The sequence below is a fragment of the Tubulanus polymorphus genome, chromosome 5, assembly GCF_964204645.1.
Source record: "Tubulanus polymorphus chromosome 5, tnTubPoly1.2, whole genome shotgun sequence".
In the NCBI taxonomy this organism is placed as follows: domain Eukaryota; kingdom Metazoa; phylum Nemertea; class Palaeonemertea; order Tubulaniformes; family Tubulanidae; genus Tubulanus; species Tubulanus polymorphus.
Window position 1 is genome coordinate 19,616,716 of NC_134029.1, and position 11,066 is coordinate 19,627,781.

At 39.6% G+C, this 11,066-nt stretch overlaps 1 protein-coding gene across 4 annotated transcripts in view; it reads left to right on the forward strand.

The window, feature by feature from the left end:
- Positions 1-10,159, forward strand: part of LOC141905737 (limbic system-associated membrane protein-like) — a 53,569-nt gene extending 43,410 nt beyond the window's left edge. For all 4 annotated transcript variants that reach the window (XM_074794735.1, XM_074794732.1, XM_074794733.1 and 1 more), the window contains exons 4-8: positions 2,671-2,823; positions 3,601-3,729; positions 5,093-5,380; positions 6,104-6,250; positions 9,189-10,159. In XM_074794735.1, coding sequence (XP_074650836.1) covers positions 2,671-2,823; positions 3,601-3,729; positions 5,093-5,380; positions 6,104-6,250; positions 9,189-9,322 — 851 coding nt within the window. In that variant the 3' untranslated portion in view covers positions 9,323-10,159. The remainder of the gene's footprint in view (positions 1-2,670; positions 2,824-3,600; positions 3,730-5,092; positions 5,381-6,103; positions 6,251-9,188) is intronic.
- Positions 10,160-11,066: the final 907 nt, after the last annotated feature.

Below are 11,066 nucleotides of genomic sequence, written 5' to 3' on the forward strand. Positions count from 1 at the left end.
ATCTATCGATGACTCAAACCACATCAAACTCGTATCAAGGGCCTCGGGATGTGATGGCTGGCATTTTGTTCCGTCAGTTCGAATCGGCATTTATATCGTTTTGTCAGGCAATGGACCGCTCTAGTAATTTAGATGATTCACGACGTAATGAAGTTGGCTCTGGCCGAGGAGCATGCTTACTTAACGTTTTGAACTTCGTCGTCGCGAACCGGGGCATGATTAGACGCGATAGTCGTCATTTTCTGGGAAAGAAAAAAAAAGATGAAGCCGATAAAATGCAGATATTTTCATCGTCTGTTGATCGATAAGAGAAAGGGCAATCCGGATTTCCGCGCTGTTATATAGCTTAAACTTCAAACCGAAAAGCTCACACGAGTTTGCATTCGCTTTTGCGTATACAGGTTTTACTTCTTTGACACAACGATGCGCAGTGTTTGACGGAGATTTCTTCGTAGATACTTTGTTTGCAGTTCACCGAGCGGAAGGATTTGCCAAAGCGCTCGCATCGATTTTAGATTTAAGCCGTCTGATGGATGTCTCGAATTCTTTGCCCACACCGTCTTAATGACATACTATATAGATCTCGAGAACGCTGCGCGCGTTAACATCTTTTCCAGCCATACCTCTTTTCTTCGAACAATGACCTGGTTTTTTTCACCTGATTCAAATCGTCGCCATTACTCGTCTTTTCCTGTTATTTTCTCCGTGTATATCACATAAAACTCACCGAAAAAATACACTCTCATTTTCTAGATTTTGAGTTCTTAAATTTCTGCTTAACTCTAACACCAGGAACAAAAGATAAGAAAATGGAAATTAAAAATAAAAGACACTCTCATTTTCTAGATTTTGAGTTCTTTAATTTCTACTTTACTCTACCACCAGGTAAAATAGATAAGAAATGAAATTTGCGACCCACTCCCATTCCATGCAGATTTTTTGGTGATTCGACAATTATATGCGAACCCCCTGCATATACCAGTCGATAAAGTCTGGTAGGTGAACTTCACGGGAATGTTCCAGTTCCAAATTGATTTTTACCTCGACCCCTACGTGCGAAAACGTTCACATTTTTCCATTTGCCCTGGAGAACACAGGAAAGTGCGAATCATTTCTCGTCTTGGATACGGAGATGATTTAAAAGTCTGTATACTGTATAAGCGTCTGGACTGAGCCGCATAATTAACTTTCACGCGTATTATAACCGTCGTTGAATATTTTATGATCGCGTCTTCAATCGTTATACGCGCAGTCGCCGACACGGCGGCCGTCTGCGATAGAAAAGAAAAAAACGCCGCCTGCTAATCTAACAGGAGACCGGCCGGCTTCTTTGCGATGAGTATCTCTGTCTCTTTCGTTATTAGCGCTTTGGGAGACATCTAGAGCTCGCGTAAACCGATTCGAAATGACATCTCTGACTTGAGAATTATGAATTTCTACAGGATATTCATCGATCGCTTCCGGGTGACGTCATTAGATGAATGATTCGAAATACGACTGTTTTTTTTTCGTTACCCGCCAACCGAGCCCCGAAACCGGAGTATAGATATTTTTAAACCGGATGAACTGCTTATTGAATTTGTTTGGCTTTGAGGGCTGTTGTGTAAGGAGTGTGCGACTTATTGCAATATCTCGTCGCCGATTGAAGATTTATTGTCCTTCCCGTGTAAGGCAATGTTCAGCGCAGAGGCGTCATTTTCCTGCATATTTCTTCGCCGTCAAAATGTCCGTTATTCTTCTGCATCGTCTTCGAGAATCACCAGTAAGAGGCCGGAGGATCGGTAACCAATCCAAGTTCCTGGAAGTGGAAAATTGGGTGGTGTTGACTTCCTTTGGCCTCTCCTCTGGGTTGAAAAAAAAAATCGCTCGAACTTTTTTATACCCCTGAGTGGCACTTCTGTGTGGGGAAAACGTTTAAAAATACACAAAAAGTAACTTAATAAATTTTGCAGTGCTCCGACTCATAAAGAAAAAAAATGATTTCAGAAATAGGAAAAGAAATATGTCTGATGGCGTCTGTTATGTTTGCTTTGTTATTGAGGAGTGTATTAACTCAGATGGGAACGTTCAATCGTCTCGCCAATATATAAAACAGTACCCTCACGATATCTGCCACTTAAGCTTAAAAAGTATTCATTTATGAGAACTTCCGAACGCTTCCGAACATTTATATTTAGTTGAACATTCGACCTCAATCATCCACAGAGAAACAAAAATCTAAAAAACCCTGAAATTCCATATCTATGCCGCTTTTATGTTTTCATAAATCTGGCGCTCCCTTCGGGTACTGTTTTTTAAATTAATTTGTCCATTATTTCGATGATATTCACTTTTACCGGTAAAAGCTTTTATCGCGCATTCAAACGTCCTTGAACCATCATAGTATGACCTATGTTACCCAGCACAAGAAAATTCCTACGTTCTTCAAGCGTTCTCGATTTACCGAAGCTAGTTAAAGTCAAAGTAAAAAAAACTGTATTGATCCCTATGAATACAACGTTAACATAGGTTTAGTACAATAAAGTATATGAAAAAAAGTTAACCACACATTACGAACGTGCAATAAACGGAAATATACAAAACCGAAGATAGACACATTGTTGGTGATACTACAGGCGAGAATACTGACTCATGAAATTTCATTTTTCCGATTTGTGTATTTTTCTCTAGTTCCACCGAAAATAATCGAATCTCAATCGAGCAACGACGTGATCGTGAAAGAAGGCGACACGGTGCAACTCGTGTGCAACGCTACCGGGGTGCCACTTCCCACCATTACCTGGTATCGTGTGCCGTCGAAAGACAGCGGTGCCGAGAAAGAAAGTGAGTACAATACTGTGTTTTCCTTTTTTGTTTGTGTGATTTTTAACCATTAAGCCCGGAAGCGCACACGACGCAGGGAAACATGGAAACAGTGCCCAGTTCCATAGTCATGGCTTAGACTTAAGACCAATCTAATACCATCTTAGCTCTATAACCAATCTGACGACTTAAGACCAGTCTTAAAATCTAAGACCATTTTTTTACTCATGTCTCAACTAAGGAACCAGCTCCAGGGGGCAAAAAGCATGTTTCCCTGTATCGCGAGCGTTTACGCGTAACACGAGAAACATGGTTTCGGGAAACAATGCTACCGAGATGAAACATGTATGTTTCCGTGTTTACCTGCGACGTGTGCTTTGGGCTTGTATGCCCATCGAAAAAATCGATATCTGCAATAGTGCTGAGATGAATATAACTCTTTTCGAGTCGGTTCGAATAGCATAGGGTGTGTTAGGGCGTTAGAAACTGATTTTCATTCTTTCAATACGGGCCCATGGGTTCTTTTTCATTTATGCCATTCACGGTGAATTAAGGTCATCATCTAATGTCACAGAGATACCCTTTAAAATCATGGTTATACGACTACAGTAGGCAGTAGGGAGTAGTACAGTAGGGAAAGGCGTTGAATTGTGGCAAGGTGGTCTTGATTCTTGATGCGTCTCGGTCTTTCTGGATCCTTATCTTCAGTTGGCGATTGTAATATTTCCGCCGAATTAAATCCTCATTTTATACTCGCACATTTAATTGAATAACGGAATTCTTTTTTTTTCGTTATAGGAATCGGCTTAAACGGCGAAATGATAATAATACATAACATTTCGCGTTATTGCGACGATCACTACGAATGTATCGCCAGCAACGGAGTCAGTACCGACGTCGGCAGAAAAATGAAAGTCACTGTCCATTGTAAGTATCTGCAATGAACGACAACTAACGCTTTACTTTTGCATTTATAACGAAAATTGGTGATTACTGTATAGCTCTTCGGCTAAAGCGTTAGCAGAAATACGGAATGTGTTTTCCGATGATATCGAGTCGTTAAAGGGAGAGATATTCGTTATTAGTTCAAGAAGGCCAAGTTTGCAAATTGTCTGATTCTGCTATTACCAGCAACTCGGTATAAGCGGTTGATATCGGATGTTAAGTATTGTCAACTTATGAAGTCGTCGCTGCCGAGTTCCTACGGAAATAGATGAATGAATGATACATGTGAAAAAAATGCCACCGTTAATGGACTGTTTATGCGCGTGGTACTTCTGGCTGCTGCTAGCAGATGCATCCGAAACAAAGCTTTCGATAGTATCATCTCATCGACGATCGTTAACTACGATAGATGAATGAAATAGATAACGGAACGAAACACACGCCGCAGAAACTATCATGTTTAGAAAACAGCCCACACATTGCCCACGTTCTAATCGCTTTGATGTTTCAGTCTCGGAAGATTAGTTTCTTGAATCGTCTGTGCCTATTTGTTCGTAAACCATAAAAGAACAAGCTGTGAAGATGCGTTTAGCGATGATGTAATTTCCGTGTGTTTTTTTCGCTGCTAGAGCAATTTACCGAGCTTAATACGTTTCGAATGAATGGAAATCTCCACCTACGTCGCAGCTCTTATGAGATTAGGTTTTAGTGATATTTGTTGGATAATTTGCGTTTATTCTGGGGCCAAAGATATCGGTGTAAATGTAGTTTGAAATGAATTAGACGAATCAGTGCTAAATCCACACACAAAAGAAACGTTCTGTACAAGATTTTTTTGGTTTTCAAATATGGCTTCCACGAAGTTATAAAAAACATTGCAGTATCACTAGTGAGCAACGATGGCTAGCATGCTCCCTTCTACGAATATATAACATGTAGGTTAGCAATAGGTCTTCTATCAAAAGGCACCATACAGGGACGGAACCAGGGGGACTTATGAGACTTGTACTAGTCCACAAAATCTTGTGCCCTTTTTCATTTTGTCATCAAACAAAATAGTTTTGCATATCAGTGCCGTAGTATACGCTTCCTGCCTTTTTGGACATCGATGTGCCTTTGGGATGTGGCAAGTCCGTTAAAACAGTATTTAAGAACAGCTGAGGTCTACAGTTTGATTATAGCCCCTCAATGCGGAGTGACCTAATTTTGCCAAATTTCGAACGTCAAAGTGTCCTTTTGGGATGTGACAATTTCTTTAAAATTAGAACCCAGATCCGCCCTATGCAGTATGATCGATATCGTCTCTCATGGCCGTCGCTAATTTGAGTGCTTCAATCCATTTCAGTTCCTCCAGAAATCCGCCTTCCAAACCGCCGAATCGGGCAATCTTTGAAACTGCAAACGATGCTCGAATGTGAAATAACGGCGAACCCGCATTACCGCAGTTACTGGCTGCGCAAAGGCCAGGAAGTAATCACGACGGACAAGTACCAGGTGGACATGTACGACGCCGGCGATCGGACGAAAACGCTTACGCTGACGATCACAGGCCTCGAGCCGGAAGACTACGGCGACTACAAGTGCGTGTCTCAAAACTCGCTGGGATACGATGAAAAAGTGATGGAATTGTACGGTAAGATCTCGCCGGATCGGCTGTTTGAAATTATAGATTGCGAAACCAGAGCAACCTGACCAAATTGGGTACCGGCAACGCTACTGTGGCATGCGACTATCCACCAGGTTCGCTATAGTTGGGTAATCGCGCTTCAATTTCCTTCTACGTTTCAATTAAAATGTGAATCGACATTTTTCATTGTTAGGTCAATTATCAGTGAAATCGATACCATACGCCGAGTAAAAAGGCGAATGTTATATCTATGCGTTGACTTGTTTGATAATCTTTGGTTTTAGAAGCCTAAAATCAGTTTCAAATATCATAGAAAATGAACTCTTATTTTCACTGTGAATATTGCCGAGTGCCGGTACCCCCCATTGTCTCATCAGCGTCACATAACTGGAAATAACTGCTTTAACTACGTTTTTCAATTTATCTGAATAACGCCATAGATTCAGATTTAGATGCAGCTCCATTGTCGCAAACCACACACGGACAAAAAGAAACACTGTTTCAATCTATGTTTTACCTCTCGGAAACATTGTTTCCCGAAATAAATTATTCTCGTAAACGCACACGGCACGAGAAACATGTTTCAATCTCCTTTTCCAGCGTTTCTCTGCTCGTGTGCGTTGAATTTCGTAGAGAATATTTAATGGGATTAAACGGCTAATTGTATGTATCATTTTTTTCGATAAACTGATCTTACCTTACTAATTTGATGTCACCCCTTAATTACAGAATACACAGACACCTTACCGAAATATCAAATCAAACCGGATGATAAAACGGACGACAAGAAAGATAAGGAGAATAAGATAACCGAAAAAGCTAAAGCGACTCCTCGGACGATGATAGACGAGAAACAAGGACCGCCATATATAAAAGGTAAAGTATCTTACTGATTGAAGGGTATGTTACTGATACGATACGTTTGAAAAGCTACTTAGAGTTCTGCGGATTAGATTATGTTTGGCATTCCCGAACAGTAGCCTGTCTCGTATTACTGACATGCCCCCATCAAGCGAATCATCTAAAACTCAACAATTTGCCGATATTTATTTTCAATTTTCTTCCGTAATTTCAATGATCTTACGTACTTGTTTTTCGTAAACATTCGAGCCAGGTGCTTCGACGCACGCGATTACATTGTTTCGGTGTTGATATCTTCGGCGCTGGGATTTCCTACTTTTTCCGAATCGTCGCCAGCCATGACAAGATGCCGAACCGCGCCGCGATTTCAATAGGCAGCGACGAAGCGGCATACAATATCGGTTGCGTCCGTGTATACACACACACCTATTAGTTTCATTTATTCATGCTAAATTACATCCTGCCAAGTGAACGTTAAACCAGAAGTCGTCGAGTGGAGTCGAATCATTCGTCACGCAATTCAGCCTGACGTCTGTCAATAATTCAACGAACGACGCCAGTTAAAATTGTTTCAACGAATTCGTCTATATCGCCTATGATAACGGTCCTATCATTCCCACTAACAGAAAGCTCATCCGTGATCTCTTTTCTGCATGGAAAGAGTTTAGGGATTGTTGTTTTGCGAACGTAGCAGCGTTAGAACCACCTACAAAATACTATATCCGTGTTGTGACGATAATGTGCGTAGACAATCCCGCAATTATAACGAAATAATGATCTTAAGTCCGAAAATGTTTCCTTGCGCTAGTAGTTTATTCAACTTTTCGACTATATTCTAATAGCTATCTTCAGGAATGCTGAATTACAACAAAAATTATGAAATATATATGTAATTTTTGTTGTAACTCAATATTCCTGAAGATGACTATAAGAATATAGTGGAAACGTTGAATTAACTACTAGCTCAAGGAAACATCTTCGGACTTAAGATCATTTTTACAAGCAGCGTTATGGTTCCAAAAAACTATGTATATGTGGAACTGATCATCAATAATTGAATACAAAATTAACGCCATCTTTCGAAATTCTTTCATTGAAACAGAGCTTATCATCTGCAATAATGTGAGTCATTTTGAAAAATTCCCAGAAAAAAATCATCTTGAATCTTTTCTAACCGCGATACTGTCTCAAATGATTCTTAAATGATTCCCGTGATAATTTGTTGAATCGTAGTTACTGCCTGGCAGCTATCTTGATGCAAATGCTCTTTTCGTCTACTGTGGACTAATCACAGAATACCTAGTACGATAACCACACTCAAACGTGATGAGCAGATGTTTCAATTTTCAGGTTAATCGCAGTTACATGTCATTGTTCAGTCAGAACTCACAGAAGTTTAAGCTTATGAAAACACATCACAGAAAATGCTACCAACAATGAACATCAAAGATGACATCTGATACGATGCTTTGTTACGTGATACGTATCAAATTGACACAACACATCAGAAAACCACATAATATATACAAGATATTCATACAGATTTATCCTGTAATCTAAAAAGTTCATAGTTCCCATTTTGGCAAAGCCCAAATCGCTCTATAGTCAAAATCTCACATTATAAAACGGCGTATACCAAAAAGGCTCGATTTTCAGAGTGAAATAAAAGTTGCTAATCAATTTTTATGAGCATTTTCCAATCCGTCACATTGCAAAGACATTTCAAGCGAACATTAAGGGTAGAATACACCCGTAACAAAATAAAAAACGAATACACGATTTTCGTGATGACGTCCGCGGGGAAATGTTTGAACTGTTCATGATTGCATTACAGGTAAAGCGTTAACGACTTTCATTCGAAAATGGAAGTTCGTGGAAATGACATCCGATAAAGAAATGCCCGTGAATAAAACTTTGTGGAGCTCGATCTCGGTCAATATCAAAGGTAACAGCCGCCGCAGCAGCAGCACACGCCGCATGACGGAAGCTGACAGTGTGTAACAACCGTGCGCAGTGTATATGAAATCGTTCGTTCTCCCTTTCTGGCGGTTTTCTTAAGCACGCAACGATGCAATATTTCAGTTCGTCCTTTCTGCAAATATTGATATCGAAAATGAAAACCCGCAAACCTTGTTGTCCTTTTTACGTTGAAAATGACGCTGAAACTTTGTGACGAAAGCAAAATCATCTGAATAGATAGAATTTTTCATCTCGGTAACCATCCTTATATACAAACTTGTACAGGATCGAAAAAAAACCGTTCTTAATACAGTACGGTACCACCGGCGCTATTTTCTCTCTCGGTCGTGGCGAATTGTTGGGGGCAAATTTAGAAGTTTTTCGAAATGCTATAGAAATACTAACGAACTTTAAACACCGGCGTTATATCATAATCGTTTTCGGACGTTTTTCTTTGATTCGATAGCACGGGGATGAATATGAAGTGTTTCGTGCCAGAATTTCCAAAATTGTGCGGCCCTCTTGCAAAGCTCCGTGTGATGCACAGTATATATATAATAGACTTCTGGGTCCAGTTCTGAAGTTCTGAGTTAAAATTTGACTCTGAGTTAACTCATTGATAATGAACTAACTTTAACCAATAGTTAACTTAAACTCACAACTGTGGAACTGGGTCCTGCATGCGTATTACATACAGTTTCGGTTTGCATGATGGACCAAAAACTCGTATAAGTTTGACGGGAAAACTGAAGCGAAACGCAGTAGTGAAGAAAGAGAACGAAGCGAATATAAAAATATGAATATTGTCTTGTGATTGAGCGTACAGTAACGTGACGAAATAAGCTGCGGATTCAAATATCTGAATGTCTATATATAGTTGTTGTTTTGCGCCCTTACCCTTCGCACCGTCGAATCAACCCGCAATAATACGGAGGACGACATTTCGCCGAGCGGAATTTTCTCAAATACGATTTCTTTCTTTTTATATTTGCAGTTCCGATTGGTGAGTCGAAACGCGTGCATTCCGGTGACGACGACGGCTCGTCTGGTTCGGCTGTGACCGCATCACATTGTCTTCTACTGCTGCCAATAGGGGTCGCTTTGATCATTTCCAGGGCGACCCGGTGATGAATTTCCGAGCGATCAGTTATCGAATTCTTTTCTAAAAAAATAATAATAAATGAATGTTATATTGTTAGAATGAGACGTTTAAATATAACAGGAAAAAGACAATAATAGTTTTGATGCACAAGGCTGGACTCCGAAGCGTTCGGTGAAATATATGTTGCATTTCGTGAAGTGACATTGAGTTCAACAAATCCGGAACTTTCATTGTGTCTGGTCTTCATTCATTTCGTGGTTAAAAGCGGTGCACAAATTCTCGGGAGGATCAAGTTTTTGAAACAATGTGATAATATGCATACCAGTTATGCCTTTTCCGTACTATAGCGACGAACGAACTTTTTGTTTACGATAGGATGACGTGTGATGCGTCTGAAAATTCAGAACTTAATCACGAACATTGTAAATTGATTACAAAAATGTATTGTACGCGAGCAGGAATGATAAACTGCGTCTGATTTTGTGTTGTCACTCAGAGGGATAGTCATCAAACATCGGATTACATCGTGAAAATAACACGGCAGTGAGCTTCAATTAGAACTCATTTATTTCATAGTGAAATCGTTATTTTGAAAATGGGGCACAATCATTATAAGTCTGGATATCTCGTGCGATTGTAATGACAAATCTAACGTATATCTAATTAATATAGTTCTGAAAATCGAAGCTCAGCTAACTGCCATTATGGTACTCGATGTATACCTGTATACCTGGCCCCCGGTTCCCGTTTTGTAAAGCGAAAATTGCTAACCATTTTAGTTACCTCGATAACTTAAAGCTTTCCTGGTGCGAAAGCTTTGCAAAACCGGATCATTCGCTTCGAATTAGTAATCGTCTATAAATCTGGTAGTCTAACCAAGTATAGTTCATGTATATTCATAAGAATACGATAAATGATTTTGTAATGATACAGTATTCCCAGATGATGATGATGATGATGATGATGATGATGATGATGATGGTGATGACGATATTATGTTATCGAATTATTATTGTTTTAAAAAGTTTGATTACATCCATGACCGGTACTTTACGAATGAAAAGTACATACAACGAATTTATATTGTAAATAAACGTAGATATATAGTATGTATGTATAAGTCGCTACATACGATGGCGCGGGCATTTTCTTATTCATTTCTCCGTATATTGCTCAAGCAAATTTGTGAAGAATTCTGTCTTTGGCGGATTTCATTCGGTTGAACGCAAAATAATGAATCTCGATTGTGAAATTCTATCGCTTAAATGTTTAACAAATGCAGCATCGTGTTGCTAAGTCGGTTAAACGTTTTATCGAAATTAGGCTTATGGAAAATGAAATCGCGTTAATTTATGGAATAATACTATGTATTAAATGCCGAATCGATTCTTATTTAAGACTTAGTTATACATTACCTAAAGATTTAGCGCTGACTGAAACCTTGCTGTCGGCAGCGTATGCCGCGCAGTGTGTAGACCTCGCGTATAGATAGCGATGCACCGCGAGGTTTCTCTGAAAATCCCAACGCATTTTCTAGGAAAGTGAAATCTTTTTTTTTAAGGATCTTTAACAGACATAACGGATATTCAGATTTTCCTCGTCACAATTCCTCGGTAGCGATGGTTAAATACGGTAAACTACAATTCAAATACAATACTCTACCATACAGTGACTTGGAACCAACCACGAACCAACACTGTAAAGCAGTTGTATAGCACTGAGATATGACACAAAACGTTAGATTAACTGAACATTAGATAATAGTTCCCC